The sequence below is a fragment of the Panthera onca genome, chromosome D1 (genome assembly GCF_046562875.1).
Source record: "Panthera onca isolate mPanOnc1 chromosome D1, mPanOnc1 haplotype 2, whole genome shotgun sequence".
Lineage (NCBI taxonomy): Eukaryota > Metazoa > Chordata > Mammalia > Carnivora > Felidae > Panthera > Panthera onca.
In genome coordinates this window covers 50471537-50489338 of record NC_138348.1, presented here as the reverse complement: position 1 = coordinate 50489338, position 17802 = coordinate 50471537, and the positions used below count along the sequence as shown (strand labels likewise).

Here is a 17802-nt window from a genome sequence, read left to right as displayed (position 1 = left end):
CACACACAACTTTTGGGGAAATGTCCATGCTTGCTGATAGTTATGTATGTATGTTTTCTTAAGTCTTCAGATTGAAGTTCTTCAAGAAAAATCAAATTATTCTGGAGAATATGTTGCTCTTTAATCTAGAAAAGCCATGGAAATGGCCGAATGTAACTAACATACTCTCCCCTGTCCTTGATTATGTGCTCTAATTTGAACCAAGGGAATATTATTCTGAAATGATCGTTTTTCTTCCAATCCAATTTCCTAGCCTCCCTAGCTGGCTACTTCCATCCATACCTCTCTAACTACTCTCTCCCCCCATCACCATCATATGCCCCCACTTCTTATTTCCCTATAGTTTCATACTACAACCGATGAAACCATCACTTACCAATGTAGGTCTCCAAATGCTTCAGTTCACTTTCCAATTAATCCCAGTCCATAAAAATACTTGGACTCTTCTCTGCTTCATGTAATCCAAGAAGCATGAAAAAGTATGATGTGAGAGATAAATCTTGGAAGATTTTGCAAAATATCCTGGATTTAGCTCATAACAATAAGAAAAATTGTGTTTGGCCCATTCAGCTTGAACATAAACACTTTCCAGCCCTTGGTATCAATGATAACTAAGGATGTGATTTTTTTTTTCATTCCAGGAAAAGGATCAAGTCAGAAAAACATGTCAAAATCAACTCGATACTTTTTGGTCCAGTAATTGGATAAATGGTGATAGTATTTACTGAAAAGAGAATACTGGTGCAGAGGCACATTTGGGATGAGGGTAGAAAATCAAGAGCTGACCTTTCTATAATCACTTAGGTTATTTACAGTTTATGTTATTACAATCAGTATTGCTGTAACATCATTTTACATATTCTTGTACACATGGGGAAGACTTACTCTACAGTATTTTATACAGTATAGGAGTAAAATAGCTGAATTCTAAGGTAATTGAGTCTCCAATTTTAATATATTCATGGAATTTGAAAAGAAAATTTGTGTGCACAAAGTATTCTAGAAGTGAGGCAAAGTTACCATTTAAAAATTTTAATTGTAGGGTTCTCTACATGTATCTTCATTAAATGTGGGGTAATTTCAACCATTTTAATCTCCTCTTGTTCTGATTTCAATAGCCACCATTAAATGAATAGATGGAGACTGAAAACCACACAGCAGTGACAGAGTTCATTATTCTGGGATTAACAGATAATCCCACACTATGTGCCATCTTCTTTGTGATTTTTCTAGGAGTTTATGTAGTTACCATCGTGGGAAATATCAGTATAATCATCTTAATCCGAAGCAGCCCACAGCTGCACACCCCAATGTACCTTTTTCTCAGCCATTTGGCCTTTGTGGACATTGGGTATTCCACTTCAGTCACACCAATCATGCTGATGAGTTTTTTAAGAGAGAAAACAACAATCCCTGTCACTGGTTGTATAGCCCAGCTTGGCTCTGATGTCACTTTTGGGACTACAGAATGCTTCCTGCTGGCTACCATGGCCTATGATCGCTATGTGGCCATCTGCTCTCCCTTACTCTACTCCACCCAGATGTCCTCAGTGGTCTGCTTCCTCCTACTGGGGGCTTCCTACCTGGGTGGATGCATGAACGCTTCATCATTTACAGGCTGTCTGATGAATCTATCTTTCTGTGGACCAAATAAAATCAACCATTTTTTCTGTGACCTCTTTCCACTCTTGAAGCTTTCTTGTGGCCATGTTTTTATTGCTGAAATATCTCCCGCCATCTCTTCTGCATCCGTCCTCATAAGCACACTGTTTACCATAATTGTGTCCTACAGCTACATCCTCCACTCAATTCTGAATATGCGCTCTACTGAGGGGAGGAAGAAGGCCTTCTCAACCTGCACTTCCCACCTCACTGCCGTCACTTTGTTTTATGGGACAGTTTTGTTCGTTTATGTGATGCCCAAGTCCAGTTATTCAGCTGATCAGGTCAAAGTGGCATCTGTCATCTATACAGTGGTGGTCCCCATGTTGAATCCCCTCATCTACAGTCTGAGGAACAAGGAGGTGAAAGGGGCCATGAGAAAACTAATGGCCAGAACACACTGGTTTTCCTGAATCAGATCAGATATAAATCCATAAATAACAAAGCAATGATTCGGGGAAACATTTGTGCTGGATACTTTAATGATATTTATCATTAACTTCATCACTTTGATAGTGAAGAGCTCCTATAAATGTAAAAAGCCAATGTTTACTTCCATATAAGAAGTTAAATGTATCATTTAATGTGGAAATCTGTTTCATTCAAATTAAATATGAACTGTTCAAGGTAAGAATACCTGCTTGCAAAATAGTTTCATTAATCAGTTGTGAGTCCTATATTAAATACAGAGAGCTATTTCCACCAAAGATCAGATTTAATTGAATTCCATCTAGTTAAATAACATTTGGGGAAAAAATTTGTCCCCAACGGATCTGTAATAAAAGATAATATTGACAAGTCAGGACGTTCAGGCCACTTCCTTTAAAGGTACTGCCTTGCCTTTGTCAATGTATATTTAAACATTTGGGAGCATTGATGTTCATGTCTCCAGAAAGCCTCTATGTGCACTTTATTGAAGTGAGAGCAAAGATCATGATTCCTCTGCTTGGCCATTAAGAGATCCAACCCAGATAACACAGAAGAGACCTTGTATACACCTGTGCCAACTCTTTTTACAATGTAAGTCTTACCAGATGAGTCTAGGGTAAGGTTTCAGAAGCTGAGGTTTCTTTGGAGGGGGAGACTGGGACATTGGGACTTTGTTTCAGCAATAATTTATAGGTAGGAGGCATGAAATTATGGGTCAGGCAAATAATACATTTGCCACACATTTTGTAATGTCTCTCAAGGAGGCGTCCACTGTCCCTGCTTCTTCCACTGAACTTTTGGCGCTTATGATCCCGTCTGGTTATGGCAGTTGCCTCTAAATTGATTCCCTGCCTCCTGTATGCCTTTCACAATGGTTTATGATTAATATTTTAGCTAATATATTTTGTTAGCATATGAATAATGTCAGACAAATTCTGAGACACTTTGGAGGGACCACTTTGCAAGCTGAGCTGGTAAAGCGCCAAAGTCAGCACGGACACAGCCCTTTGCAAAGAGAGGGCTCCCAAAGGTATGACTTCAGTCTTGGAAAAGGGCATGTTCGAGTCACGGTGGGAGATCTGTACTCTGGTGGTTGAAGTTTTTCAATGAGTGTTTCTGGAAGTCTTTGTCTTCATCTTTCCTCCTATACTTTGCTTTTCACCAGGATTCATCTTCTGCCCTCTTCCCTCTCCTCCTCCCCATGATCCCCATAGGTAATCTTATCTTCTCCCATGAGCTCAGCTGCCACTGGTGTGGTGACAGAGTCCCTACACACCTTCCTTGAAGGACAGATGAACTTCTTCACTGGCCTTTCCCCCCAAGACTCTCAAACTCAGTGTGCCCTGACTATATTTATCGTATTTCTCACAAAATTATTCCTTTTCCTCTGGTTCTTTCCCAATTAGTGGCAACTCTTTGTAAGGCCTAGTACTGCAAGAGATTTGGGGCAACTCTCACTGCACACCCATCAAAATAGTCTGCCTCCTTCCACCCCATTCCTTCTGTCAGGTGGAAGACATGTTGCATACTGGCGTCTCCCATATCTAAGTCTCTTCTGTCTAGGCACGTAAAGACTCCCCAGTTGATTGTGGTAAGTCCATGCTGAGATTTTTTCCTTCATATTTCCACTTGAAGGGATTCAATAATCCAATCACCCAGATGTAGGGTGTGTGGCACTGTTACAACTTTTAGTGGAGAGGATAGGCATCGACACTTATCTTTTCCCTCCCAAGTTCTCAATCAACCGAGGAGATGGCAAAAAGAGAAGGCATATGGGAGAGCAAAAATATTAACCTACACCAATGAAGGAGCTGATATTAGAGTATGTGACACATATTTGTGGACATGTGTTTTCATGTTCTGAATCCCAGAATCTGACACTCTCCTTCCCTGTCCCTGGTCTCTGCAGTGAGAGTAGGCCTGTCTCCATCCATTTATAGCAGGGCCAAGAGCAGCCCAGAGCACTGAGGACAGACTCACTCCCAAGAGAAAGGGGAGGGCAAAAGGCTGGGATTTCTGTTATGGGTTGAAGTGTGTCCCTCAAAAATTCATCCTAACCACCAGTATCTCAGAATGTGATCTTACCTGGGAATATGGTTGTTACAGGTGTAATTAGTTAAGATGAAGTCATATTGGAGGAGGCTGGGCTTCTAATCCAATATTACTGGTATCCTTATTTTTTTTTTTTTAAAAAAGAAGAATTCGGATACAGACAGCACATAGGGGGAACCTCATATGAAAATAGAGAAGTGGGTTATGCTTCTACAAGCCAAGGATCACCAAAGGTTGCCCACAAACCATCAGAAGCTAAGTGAGAGAGATGGAAGGAATCCCACAGTCCTCAAAAAGAAGCAACCCTGCTGACACCTTGATCTTGGACTCCTGAACTGTGAAAGAAACAATTTTTGTTGTTTAAGCCACTCAGTTTATGGTACTTTGTTAAGGTACTGAGCTAATATTATTATATATCTAGTTTTCCCCTCCAAATTTACTATCAGCTAATTTATTACTTCTAGGGAAGGAAGGAGTGAAGGCTAAGAAAGGTGTGTTATGGGGGTACCTGGGTGGCTCAGTTGGTTAAGTGTCTGACTTCAGCTCAGGCTATAATCTCACGGTTTGTGAGTTTGAGCCCCACATCAGGCTCTGTGCTAACAGCTCAGAGCCTGAAGCCTGCTTTGGATTCTGTGTCTCCTTCTCTCTCTCTGCCCCTCCTCCACTTGGGCTCTCTGTCTCTCTTTCTCTCTCTCAAAAATAAATAAACATTAAAAAAAAATTTTTTTAAGTGTGTATGCTAGTAGATATCTCTTCCAAAGGGGGATAGAGAATATTAGGAATGGTCAAAAGCATTTTCCCCAAACAGCACATCAAAAAATAAGGATCAAGGATATCTCTGTGGCGGCACACCTGAGTGGCTGAGTCAGTTAAGCATCCAACTTCAGCCCAGGTCATGATCTTGCAGTTCATGAGCTCGAACCCTGCATCAGGCTCTGTGCTGACAGCTCGAAGCCTGGAGCCTGCTTCTGATTCTGTGTCTCCTTCTCTCTCTGCCCCTGCCCTGCTCGTGCACTCTCTCTCTCTCTCTCAAAAATAAAAACAAACATTACAAAAATAATAATTAAAAAAAGAATATCCCTGTGGGAATAATCAAAAACTCCTTTTGTAAGAATTTTATTTTTTGAAGTTTCCTGATTACTATGGATTGTAGACTGGGAACAATCAAAAACTCCTTTTGTAAAAAAATGTTTTTGGAAGCTTCTTGATCACTTAGATTGTAGTTTGCTACTTAGAAGGCAGAAATATGAACTGGGTGGGGCACCTGGCTGGTTCATTTGGAAGAGCATGGGACTCTTGATCTTAGGGTTGTGAGTTGAAGCATGTTGTCTGTAGAGATCACTTAAAAATAATATCTTAAAAAAAAAAAAGAAGTATGACCTGGGAAAAAATTTTAAAGATCCAAAACTGTTGTATTGTTAAAATATTCTTAGTCTATATAAATTTCAGGAAATTTTTCTTCTGCAGTAGATTGGGATTTAGCAAGTCAGTGACATTCCTGCCATTCTGTGAACCTTACCTGTAGTGGAGTATTGGAGAAGATTGAAGGCAAAGGGGAAGAGAAGAGATCATTTCTTGGGGGTAAGGAAATCATCATGTACTGTTATTGGGGTGATGGTTATACAAGTGTTTACATTTGTCAGAAGTCATCAAGCTGTAGATTTAAATTGTGTGTATGTAAATTACTATACTTCAATAAAGTTGCTATTTTGGAAGATTCTACAAGAGAGTACTAAATTCTTTCTCATTTTAATCTGAGGCTTCAGGCAGTGGAGGTGATAGGATTATCATCTGCCTATTAATGTAGACCAACTCTATTTCTTAATTATTTCCCAAAGCTGTTCCCTCAACTACTGCACCTGCTCTAGTTCCCCAGACATTCATTCTTTCTGTGCCCTTCATTCCTTTCTTCAGCACTATGCCTATACTAGCATTGACTTTCTTTCTGCTTAAAAAACTTTATTTCTTCTTTTAATACAGGTTTGCTGGTGATGAATTTTAAGTTTCAGGTGGGTTTGGGGTTGGGGATTTTTTGTTTGCTTGTTTTGGGGGGGCTCGTCATAAAAAGTTATTCCACCTTCATTTTTTTTCCACTTAATTTTTTTTTTTAATTTTGAAATAATTCTAGATTCAAGGAAGCTTCAAAGATAGTACAGAGAGGTCCTGTGAACCCTTTATTTAATTTCACCCAGGGCTTACTACAGTACCACACAAAACCAAGAAAAGGACATTGATACAATGTATTGGTAACCTTCTGTGCACCTTCATTCTTGAAGATAACTCTGGGTAGAATTCTAGGTTATCCGTGAAATATCTTCAAGCACCTTTAAGATGTAATTGTTCTCGTGCTTCTACCATTTCTCTAAAAAGTTTAGCTTTCAGTTTTCCTCCCTCCTTCTCCCCTCCTCTTTTTCAAAGGGAATATGTCTTTCATTTCCCTCTTGTTGGGGAACATCAAAAGTCATCAAAAAAGGATGACCCTGGAGCTGGACCCGGGCATTCAGGGGCTGCTCCCACTGACCCTGGAGCTGGACCCGGGCATTCAGGGGCTGCTCGCATCTCCCCTGTCCTTGGAATGTGGGTTCCGCTCTCCTTTCCCGCTCCCAGAGGCTGCTCCAAGGAACACAGCCTTGAGATAGTAACGTGGTATTGAAAACACCTGCATGGTCTGCGTGACTGCACCCATTTAAGGCCTATTTACAAGCTGTTAAAGTTCCGCTGGTGGGTGTGGGGATCCATTTGTCGTCTTGCTGCCGCCAGAGACAAGCCCTGGTATGTAAATTCCCCTTGCTTATTACAACTGCCACCTTCTAACCTGGACGTGGCGTCCAATCTTTCTTTGGTTTCTCGCTGCCCTCTGTGTAGGGGGCTGGCTTCAAATCTTACCTTGAAAATTCCCAGGAGGGGTTTGCAAACCAGCACCCTCAAGCTTTTCACACTTTATTTTGCTTTTGGCTTCCTGTCTTATGATTTCCGGAAGTGTGATTGTTCCTACATTTACCATATTTGGAAGATGCAGGATGTCTTGAATTTGTAGCTCATGGTCTTTTGTGTTTGGAATATTATCATTGAATATTTCTTCAGAAATTTCTTCTCCTTTTGGCTCGGACTTCATTGCACATGTGTTAGATCTTTTCACAACTTCCAGTATAGCTCTCACACTTTTTGTATTTTTATTATTATTTTTTCTTCATCCAGTAACATGTATGTTCTCTGCTGACCTCTCAGTTTACTAACCCTCTTTTCTGCTGTATCCAATCTACTATGAATTCATCTGCTGAAGTCCTAATTTATTTTTCATTTCCAAGATTTAAACTTGATACTTTTTATTTTGTTTTTCTTTAAAAAAAAAGTTTTTGCATTTAGTTCTCTGGTGTGATTCTTCATGTTACTCTTCTGTTTTTCTTAAATATGTTATTAACATTTATTTTGAAATACCTGTTTTTTATTCATTTGGTCCTGGCAAATCACTGGCATACCTTATCGTTTTGTTTTGAATGATAGGCAGTATAGATAAAAAATTGTAGAGTTTCTGGATGAGATTATCTTCCTCCAAAGTGTATTCAGTATTCTTCTAGCAGGCAGATAGAGCACTGGATTAATCCCTTTGAAGAAATGGAATTATAGTCCCCAAATGGGTCATTCACATAATAAAACAACTCTATGTATTCTTATACAATAGCTTCTAAACTTGCATCATAGTAAAACAGTGGTGGTATTCCCAGTGTAGGTTAGGCGCTGTGCTTTGTTGGGGAGGATCTAATTCGGATTTGACTTATTTCTAGGATGTAGCAATTACCCCTAAGGTATGGTCTTTTAGGACTCTCAAGTAAAAGCATAAGGTGTTATAGGTCCCCTCCACCTTAAACAGCCTATCAAGCCAGCACTACAAAATGCCAGAATCTCTGGTAAGATCTTCTGCCTCCCACAGTCTGATTTCCACTTGGTGTTTTGATCTCTCGCCAGCCCTTGTGCAACTCGGAAGTAGTCACATTCCTTAAAAAGAAATTACACAAAGGATTTGGGGCTCACATCTTTTCAGTTTTTCCTCTCCAGGATCTTGGCCTCGAAAGTCTTAGCTGCCTTGGCATCTCTGACCTCAAACTACTTTTTTTTAATTTAAAAAAATTTTTTAATGTTTATTTATTTTTTGAGAGTGAGACAGAGGCAGAGAGAGAGAGAGGGAGACAGAATCCAAAGGAGGTTCCAGGCTCCGAGCTGTCAGCACAGAGCCTGATGCAGGGCTCGAACTCACAAGTTGTGAGATCATTACCTGAGCCGAAGTCAGACGCTCAGCTGACTGAACCACCCAGGCGCCCCTCTAACCTCAAACTTCTATGTACTCACCCTGCCATGCCGCCTAAAGCCCCAGGCTGTAGCTTTTTGCTCAGTCTCTATCCCTCTTGATATCATTTTGCAAATGCATTTGTTTGTGAGGCTCAAGGAAGGATTTACTGGTGAAATGACATTTAAACTGAGACATACAGAAAGATAGGAGTAGAATGATTATTTCTAGTTGGAAATGCAGTTGCAGAAACTTGGGTGGGTGAAAGTAGTGATGTGGGAGGTTGAATGAATTATCCTTAGCTCAAAGTACAATGTCTGGTACAGAGCGAGCATTTGACAAATATCTGTTGGTTAAACATTAATTCTAATTCAGTGAATATTTATTTAGTCTCTATTCCTGACACTAGATTATGAACTGAGAACACAAAGTTGAGTATGCCATTTGCTTTTCTTTCAAGAAGTTCACAAAGAAATGGTTCTTAAAAATACAATAGTTTTGGGGCGCCTGGGTGGCTCAGTCGGTTAAGCGTCCGACTTCGGCTCAGGTCACGATCTCGCGGTCCGTGAGTTCGAGCCCCACGTCGGGCTCTGGGCTGATGGCTCAGAGCCTGGAGCCTGCTTCGGATTCTGTGTCTCCCTCTCTCTCTGCCCCTCCCCCGTTCATGCTCTGTCTCTGTCTCAAAAATAAATAAATGTTAAAAAAAAAATACAATAGTTTCCATTCAAATGATGTGAATAAAGTACGAGTTGCCATTTTTTAATCTGTAAAATGTTTAATTTTCTTATTAATGTATATATTTAAGGTGTACAAGATGATTTTTGACATACATATACATAGTGAAATGATTAATGAAGTCAAGCTCATTAACATACCCATTTTCTCACATAGTTACCTTTTTCTGGTGTGGTGAAAACACCTGAAATTTACTCTCTCAGCAAATTTCCAGTATTAAATACAGTATTTTTAACTACATTCACCATGCTGTACTTTAGATTGCTAAAACAAATTCATTCTACGTAATTGCATTTTGTACTCTTTGACCAACATCTCCCCATGTCTGCCACCTCCCCAATGCTGGCAACTACTATTCTACTCTTTGCTTCTATGAATTTGACTTTCTTAGATTCCATATCTAAGTGAGATCAGGCGGTACTTTTATTTCTTTGTCTGGCTCGTTTTACTTGGCATAATGTCTACAACACCCATGCTGTTGCAAATGGCAAGATTTCCTTCTTTTTTATGGCTGAATAATATTCCATTGTGTATGTATACCACACCTATTGATAGCGTGTGGTTTTTAATCTTTCATTCTGTTTTTTTATTTTTATTTTTTTATATTTTTAATTTATTTTTTAATTTAGATCCAAGTTAGTTAGCATATAGTGCTATAATGATTTCAGGGGTAGATGCCAGTGATGCATCCCCTATGTATAACACCAGTGCTCATCTCAACAAGTATCCTCCCTTATGCCTCTTATTCAGCCCATCCCCAAACCCACAACCCCTCCAGCAACCCTCAGTTTGTTCTCTGTATTTAAAAGTCTCTTCTGTTTTGTCCCCCTCCCTGTTTTTATATTCTTTTTGCTTCCCTTTCCTTAGGTTCATCTGTTTTGTATCTTAAAGTCCTCATATGAGTGAAATCCTATGATATTTGTCTTTCTCGGACTGACTAATTTCGCTTAGCATAATACCTTCTAGTTCCATCCACATAGGTGCAAATGGCAAGATTTCGTTCTTTTTGATTGCCAAGTAGTACTCCATTGTATATATATATACCACATCCTCTTTATCCATTCATCTGTCGCTGGATATATGGGATCTTTCCATAATTTGGCTATTGTTGATAGTGCCTCTATAAACATTGGGGTGCATGTGCCCTTTTGAAACAGCACACCTGTATCCCTTAGATAAATACCTAGTAGTGCAATTGCTGGGTTGTAGGGTAGTTCTGTTTTTAATTTTTTGAGGAATCCATACTGTTTTCCAAAGTGGCTGCACCAGCTTGCATTCCAACCAGCAGTGCAAAAGAGATCCTCTTTCTCTGCATCCTCGGACCTCACCTTATCTTGAGGAGGTCCAAGTAGTTCATTATTGTTTTTGTTTCCCTTGCCTCTGGAGACGTGTTGAGTAAGAAGTTGCTGCGGCCAAGGTCAAAGAGGTTTTTGCTTGCTTTCTCCTCTAGGATTTTGATGGCTTCCTGTATTATGTGTAGGCCTTTCATCCATTTTGAGTTTATTTTTGTATATGGGGTAAGACAGTGGTCCACATTCATTTTTCTGCATGTTGCTGTCCAATTTTCCCAGCACCATTTGCTGAAGAGACTGTCATTATTCCAGAAGATATCCTTTCCTGCTTTGTCAAAGATTAGTTGGCCATATATTTGTGGGTCCATTTCTGGGTTCTCTATTCTGTTCCATTGATCTTAGTGTCTGTTTTTGTGCTAGTACCATACTGTTTTGATGATTACAGCTTTGTAATATAGCTTGAAGTCCAGGATTCTAATGCCTCCAGCTTTGGTTTTCTTTTTCAGGATCCCTTTGGCTATTCGGGATCTTTTCTGGTCACATACATATTTTAGGATTGTTTGTTTTAGCTCTGTGAAGAATTCTGGTGTTGTTTTGATAGGGATTGAATTGAATATGTATATTGCTTTGAGTAGTATCGACATTTTAACAATATTTGTTCTTCCAATCCAGGAGCATGGAATATTTTTCCATTCTTTGTGTGTGTCTTCTTCAATTTCTTTCATAAGCTTTCTGTAATTTTCAGTATGTAGATTTTACACCTCTTTGGTTGGGTATATTCCTGGGTATTTCATGATTTTTCATGCAATTGTAAATGGGATCAATTCTTGATTTCTCTTTCTGTTGCTTCATTATTGGTGTATAGGAATGCAACCGATTTTTGTGCATTGATTTTTTATATCTTGTGACTTTGCTGAATTCATGAATCAGTTCTAGTGATTTTTTGGCAGAATCTTTTGGGTTTTCCATATAGAGTATCATGTCATCTGTGAAAAGTGAAAGTTTGACTTCCTCCTTGCTAATTTGGATGCCTTTTATTCCTTTGTATTCTCTGATTGTCCAGTACTATATTGAATAACAGTGGCAAGAGTGGACTTTCCTGTCATGTTCCTGACCTTAGGGGGAAAGGTCTCAGTTTTTCCTCGTTGAGGATAATATTAGTGGTGGGTCTTTCATATATGGCTTCTATGATCTTGAGGTACAATCCTTCTATACCTACATTCTTGAGGGTTTTTATCAAGAAAGGATGCTGTATTTTGTCAAATGCTTTCTCTGCATCTATTGAGAGGATCATGTAGTTCTTGTCCTTTCTTTCATTGATGTGATGAATCACGTTAATTGTTTTGTGGATATTGAACCAGCCCTGCATCCCAGGTATAAATCCCACTTGGTCATGGTGAATAATTCTTTTAATGTATTGTTGGATCTGGTTGGCTACTGTCTTGTTGAGGTTTTTTTTCATCTATGTTCATCAGGGAAATTGGTCTGTAGTTCTCCTTTTTAGTGGGGTCTTTGTCTGGTTTTGGAATCAAGGTAATGCTGGCTTCATAGAATGAGTTTGGAAGTTTTCCTTCCATTTCTATTTTTTGGAACAGCTTCAAGAGAATAGGTGTTAACTCTTGTTTAAATGTTTGGTAGAATTCCCTTGGAAAGCCATCTGGCCCTAGACTCTTGTTTTTTGGAGATCTCTTACTAATTCAATTTCTTTACTGGTTATGGGTCTGTTCAAATTTTCCATTTCTTCCTGTTTGAGTTTTGGTAGTGTATATGTTTCTAGGAATTTGTCCATTTCTTCCAGATTACCCATTTTATTGGCATATAATTGCTCATAATATTCCCCTATTATTTGTATTTCTGCAGTGTTGGTTGTGACCTCCCCTCTTTCATTCTTGATTTTATTTGGGTCCTTTCCCTTTCCTTTTTGATCAAACTGGCTAGGGGTTTATCCATTTTGTTCATTCTTTCAAAGAACTAGCTCCAGGTTTCATTGATCTGTTCTACTGTTTTTTTTGTTTCAATAGCATTGATTTCTGCTCTAATCTTTATTATTTTCTGTCTTCTGCTGGTTTGGGGTTTATTTGCTGTTCTTTTTCCAGTTCTTTAAAAAAATTTTTTTAACATTTTATTTATTTTTGAGACAGAGAGACAAAGCATGAACGGGGGAGGGTCCAGTTCTTTAAAGGTGTAACGTTAGGTTGTGTATCTGAGACCTTTCTTCCTTCGTTAGGAAGGCCTGAGTTGGTATATACTTCCTCTTATGACTGCCTTTGCTGTGTCCCAAAGGTTTTGGGCTGTGGTGTTGTCATTTTCATTAGCTTCCATGTACTTTTTAATTTCCTCTTTAACTTCTTGGTTATCCCATTCATTCTTTAGTAGAATGTTCTTTAGTCTTCAAGTATTGTTATCTTTCCAAAATTTTTCTTGTGGTTAATTTTGACTTTCATAGCATTGTGGTCTGAAAATTTGCATGGTATGATCTCGATCTTTTTGTACTTGTTGAGGGCTGATTTATGTTCTAGTATGTGATCTATTCTGGAGAATGTTCCATGTGCACCCAAGAAGAGGGTGTATTATTTTGCTTAAGGATGAAATGTTCTGAATGTATCTGTTAAGTCCATCCAGTCCAGTGTCTCATCCAAAGCCATTGTTTCCTTGTTGATTTTCTGTTTAGATGATCTGTCCATTGCTGTGAGTGGGGTGTTGAAGTCTCCTACTATTATTGTGTTATTATCAATGAGTTTCTGTATGTGTGTGATTGATTTACATATTTGGGTGCTTGCACGTTTGGCGCATAAATGTTTACTATTGTTAGATCTTCTTGGTGGCTAGACCCCTAAATTATGATATAATGCCCTTCTTCATCTCTTGTTATAGTCTTTATTTTAAAATCTAGATTGTCTGACACCAGTATGGCTACTCCGTCTTTCTTTTGGTGACTATCAACATGATAGATGATTCTCCATCCCCATACCTTCAATCTGAAGGTGCCTTTAGGTCTCAAATGCATCTCTTATAAACAGCATATAGATTGATCTTGTTTTCTTATCCATTCTATTACCCTATGTTTTTATTGGAGTGTGTAGTCCATTGACATTTAGAGTGAGTACTGAAAGATTTGAATTTATTGCCATTATCATGCTTGTAGAGTTGGAGTTTCTGGTGGTATTCTGTGGTCCACCAGGTATGAGCTGTGGAGTTTCAGACTCTGCACTCCCCTTTTTATAGCATCTTAATGGAATTTAAACCCTCTCCTTTCTCCTTTCTCTGTTCATTCCCTTGTAGTCCCTTTCTCCTTTTTCCCTTTTTTGTTCAGTCCACTCTCTTTCTTTCCAGCTGCTTTTGAGGGGGAGTGCTTTTCCTGTACTCTCCCCCCGTCTCTGTTCTCTCTCCACAAGCAAAAACAGCCCCCTACCCTCTGAGCCTTCTCTCTCCCCCAGCTCACCTCTCTGTACTATACTTGCCAAGTTTTGTGGTTCAAGTTGTGCAGATTGTTATGTTAATCCTTAAATCAGTTTCCTAGGTGTGCAAGGTGATTTGTGTTGATCTAGCTGCATTCAAGGATGAGAGAGGCAAAAAAAAAAAAAAAAAAAATTCCATGCTGCTCTGCCATCTTTCATTCTATTAATGTGGTGTATTACATTGATTGGTTTGCATATGTTAAAACAGCCTTGGGGCACCTGGGTGGCTCAGTCGATTAAGCGTCCAACTCTTGGTTTCTGCTCAGGTCATGATCTCCTAGTTTGTGAGGTGAAGCCCTGCATTGGGCTCTGTGCTAACAGCATGGAGCCCGCTTGTGATTCTCTCTCCCTCTCTCTCTGCCCCTCCCCTGCTCATGAGTGCGCTCTCTCTCTCTGTCTCTCTCTGTCTCTCTCTTTCAAAATAAACTTTAGTAATAAGAATAATAATAAAAAACCAACCTTGCATCCCAGGAGTAAATCCCTTTTAGTCAAAATTGAGACTTAATGAGATGAAAAAGGTAAAGTTGATCATATGAGGAAACAGAGACTTTCGTGTGAATTAGGGGACATTTGTGAAGATGCAATGGTGAAATTTGTGAAATGGTTGGTCAGAGAACTTCTAGCCAAATTTTAATTCAGTGCTGAACAAAGACTGAGACCTGGAGACCCAATAGGCTGTGACACCACATATAATCAATGAAGCTGTGATTTGAATCTCAGTTTCAAGCCCTGCGGGAACTCTACTCACCTGTATTCACTGTAGCACAACCTCATGCTTCCTCTCTTGAGATTCTTCTTTCTTTTCAGGGGTTTCTCCCAAGACGTTTTGCTTCCATTCCGGAATCTTCTCTCCACTCTACCCATCGACTTTACACAGAGCTCATTCTCTATCTCTTCATTTTAACTAAACCTTGTTGTCTGAGAAGGGCACAATTGCTTCTCAGCTCTGTTGAACAGAAGTTGCTCACTTCCTTATTCTATAGGCCAGCCACAACTTGGCATTCTCCTAGCTTCTTACTATATTTCTAAATCGTTTGTTTGCATATTTATGACAAAACATTTCCCTCATTGGCACCAATCTTACCCAGCTAAGAAATAATATATCGTTGGCCTTTGAATAATGCAGAGGTTTAGGGCACTGATCCCCACACAGTCAAAAACTTTTGACTCCCCCAAAACTTAACTACTCATAGCCCACCGTTGACGGGAAGCCTTGCTGATAACATAAAGAGTTGATTAACACATATTTTGCATGTTATATGTATTATATACCGTATTCTTACAACAAGGTAGGGTAGAGAAAAAAAAATCTTTTAAGAAAATCGTAAGGAAAGAAAAGACATTTACATTACTCTACTACATTGAAAAAATCCACATGTGAGTGGATTAAAACCTATGTTTTTCAAGGGTCAACTGCACTGTTGTCCTCAGAGTCTTTTACTGACCACCCCACTTCTTGTTATTTATTAGCAAATTGCCACCAACCTCTTGATCTTTTCCCATCTCAGACCTTCAGCTTTGGCAACTTCATATCATCTGGCTGTGCCATCAGACAATGTGACTTCAAAATGCTTAGACTTCCTGACATCATCTAACATCTTCCACAGTCCACATGAGAACCTTACCACAATGGCCTCAATTAGATTCTTCAGTTATATATAGCACATTCCACCTCTCTGATTTTTATAAATTAGAAGCTATTTATCTTTATGCTCTAACTCAAATAGTGTTTGAATTATTTGCTTTTTGAGGTCTTGAGAAAGTTAATTATGAAACCATCCGGCCTACTCCTTTGCTGGGCAATAGGAAAAATAGCTCTTTGACAGACTTTTCTATATTATTCCTGAAATTTGGTATGTTAAAAATGTCTTTTGCAGTAATTTTCATCAGTTTATTTTTCCAGAAATTCTTCCATTCCCATCTAGTTTCCTTATTTCTTTGAATAGAATTGAGCAAGGTATTTCTTAAAATTCCTGGAAATTTCTCTATATTTGTAGCCTTTCACTCATTTCAAGTCTAAGTTTGTGTGCTTATAGTTTTTCCTCTTTTGACTAAGTGAATTCGTGTTTTTTCTTTCCTTCTCCATTGCTCTTTCATTTTTTTCTCCTTTTCCATTTTAGTATGTTTTTCTTCTTCCAAAGGCAACAAAGGTTATGAAAATGGTTTTCCAAACTGCTTTTTGATATGTTTACTACATGCGTGTGTGCCTGTATGTATATGCATTTATATGCGTATATGTACACATATGTGTAATAACATTTTTAAATATTTTTTCATCTTAAAATATTGTAAAACTACCTGTGGTTTTGTAATAGGAAAGGAGTGAGACCAGGGCATATCAGACAATTAGAATACACTTTAATTGCTTTGCACACAAACTAATGATTTTATTGGAAATACTCTACTTTTTCCACTTTTATTTATCAACAGTCTGTACATTTTTAATGTCCGGTGTTCTTCTACTCCCCATCTGAGGGATGAACCTATTTGTCTTGCCTAATACCTTCCTTAGAGCTGTCTGCATGTCTTTGTTTCTGAGACTGTAAACGATGGGGTTAAGCAGAGGTGTCAGCACTGTGTATGTGACCGCCATCAGCATGTCTTCACGGAATGAGTCCCTGTCCTTGGGCCTCAAATAGACAAAGCCAGCAAATCCATAGTGTATGCACACCACAGTGAGGTGGGAGGAGCAAGTGGAGAAGGCCTTATACTTCCCCTTGGCAGAAGGCATCTTCACAACTCTGGACACAATGAAGACATAGGACATCATAATGAAAACAAAGCTGCCCACCAACACGAAGGCAGAGAGCACAAAAATAGCCATTTCGTGATGGGAGGTGTAATCACAGGCAAGGCAGACCACAGGTGAGATGTCACAGAAGTAGTGCTCGATGATGTTGGAGTCACAGAAAGACAAGTTGAATACAGTGATGACGATGCACAGAGAAACCAGGAACCCAGCCATCCAAGAGGCCATGATGAACTGAAAGCAGATCTTATGGGTCATCAAGACCTTATAGCGCAGTGGGCTGTGAATGGCAGTGTAACGGTCGTAAGACATGGCAGCCATGATGAAGCAGTTATTGGCTCCCAAGCCAAAGAAGAAAAACATCTGTGTGGCACACTCAGGAAGAGAGATGGCCTTGCTATCTGACAGCAAGTCCACTAGCATGCGGGGGATGATTGCCATAGTGGTACAAGTTTCTGAAAAGGACAGGCCACAGAGGAAAAAATACATGGGGGTGTGAAGGTTGTGACTCAGCTTGATGGCCACCATTATGCACACATTTGCAGCTAGGATGGTCACATGGGAGAAGAAAATCATCACAAAGAGGAGACCCTGCGAGTCTGGGAAACTGGAAAACCCCCACAGAAGGAATGTGCTCACTGTAGTATGATTGTCCATCATTCATTAGGCTCAGTAACTTTCTCCCACAGGTGCAGACATTCTTGAGGTCAATACTCAAGATAATAAAAAGCACTGAGGTCACCTGACCTTTAATCAAGGGCTCCTGGGCAACAGCAAGACAAATGTTAATGAGAGAACCTAAGCAATGGGAGCTAAATGCATCTGGCTGAATTCAAGTTCAGAGTGATGAGGAGAAAGATTCTAGTAGAAGAATCTGCCTAAATGCCACAGAGTAGGCTAAAATATATTCTGGGAACCCCCTCATATCACCCCTTTCTGTCCTGTACAGTGAGAATCTGCATGAAAGAGGGAAATATGAAGGAAAAAATGTTACTTTCTCACCTACAGGAGTATGAGAAGTAACAGGCGTAAAATGCTTATGTGGTTTAGTCCTAGCTTGGCACACAGAAGTGCCTAACAATGTTGACTGAATCACTACTAGTTTAAGAAGTAAGGAAAAGATTTTCCAAACATTCCTGG

The 17802-nt window shown here is 39.4% G+C and overlaps 2 protein-coding genes across 2 annotated transcripts; one reads left to right on the top strand and one right to left on the bottom strand.

Moving 5' to 3' along the window:
* Positions 1 to 48: 48 nt before the first annotated feature.
* LOC144612688 (olfactory receptor 5P4) lies at positions 49 to 2274 on the top strand. The gene has a single exon (XM_078433998.2). It carries the CDS (start codon positions 1137 to 1139, stop codon positions 2073 to 2075), a length of 939 nt encoding a protein of 312 aa, XP_078290124.1. The 5' UTR covers positions 49 to 1136; the 3' UTR covers positions 2076 to 2274.
* Positions 2275 to 16329: 14055 nt separating this feature from the next.
* Positions 16330 to 17322, bottom strand: LOC132660622 (olfactory receptor 10T2-like). Its single transcript, XM_060604427.2, has one exon. The coding sequence runs from the start codon at positions 17320 to 17322 to the stop codon at positions 16330 to 16332; it is 993 nt and encodes a 330-aa protein (XP_060460410.2).
* Between the last annotated feature and the right edge of the window lie 480 nt (positions 17323 to 17802).

Excerpts from the sequence above, each read along its gene's own strand:
- LOC144612688 (XM_078433998.2), top strand. The coding sequence starts at position 1,137 with ATGGAGACTGAAAACCACACAGCAGTGACAGAGTTCATTATTCTGGGA.
- LOC132660622 (XM_060604427.2), bottom strand. The coding sequence starts at position 17,322 with ATGATGGACAATCATACTACAGTGAGCACATTCCTTCTGTGGGGGTTT.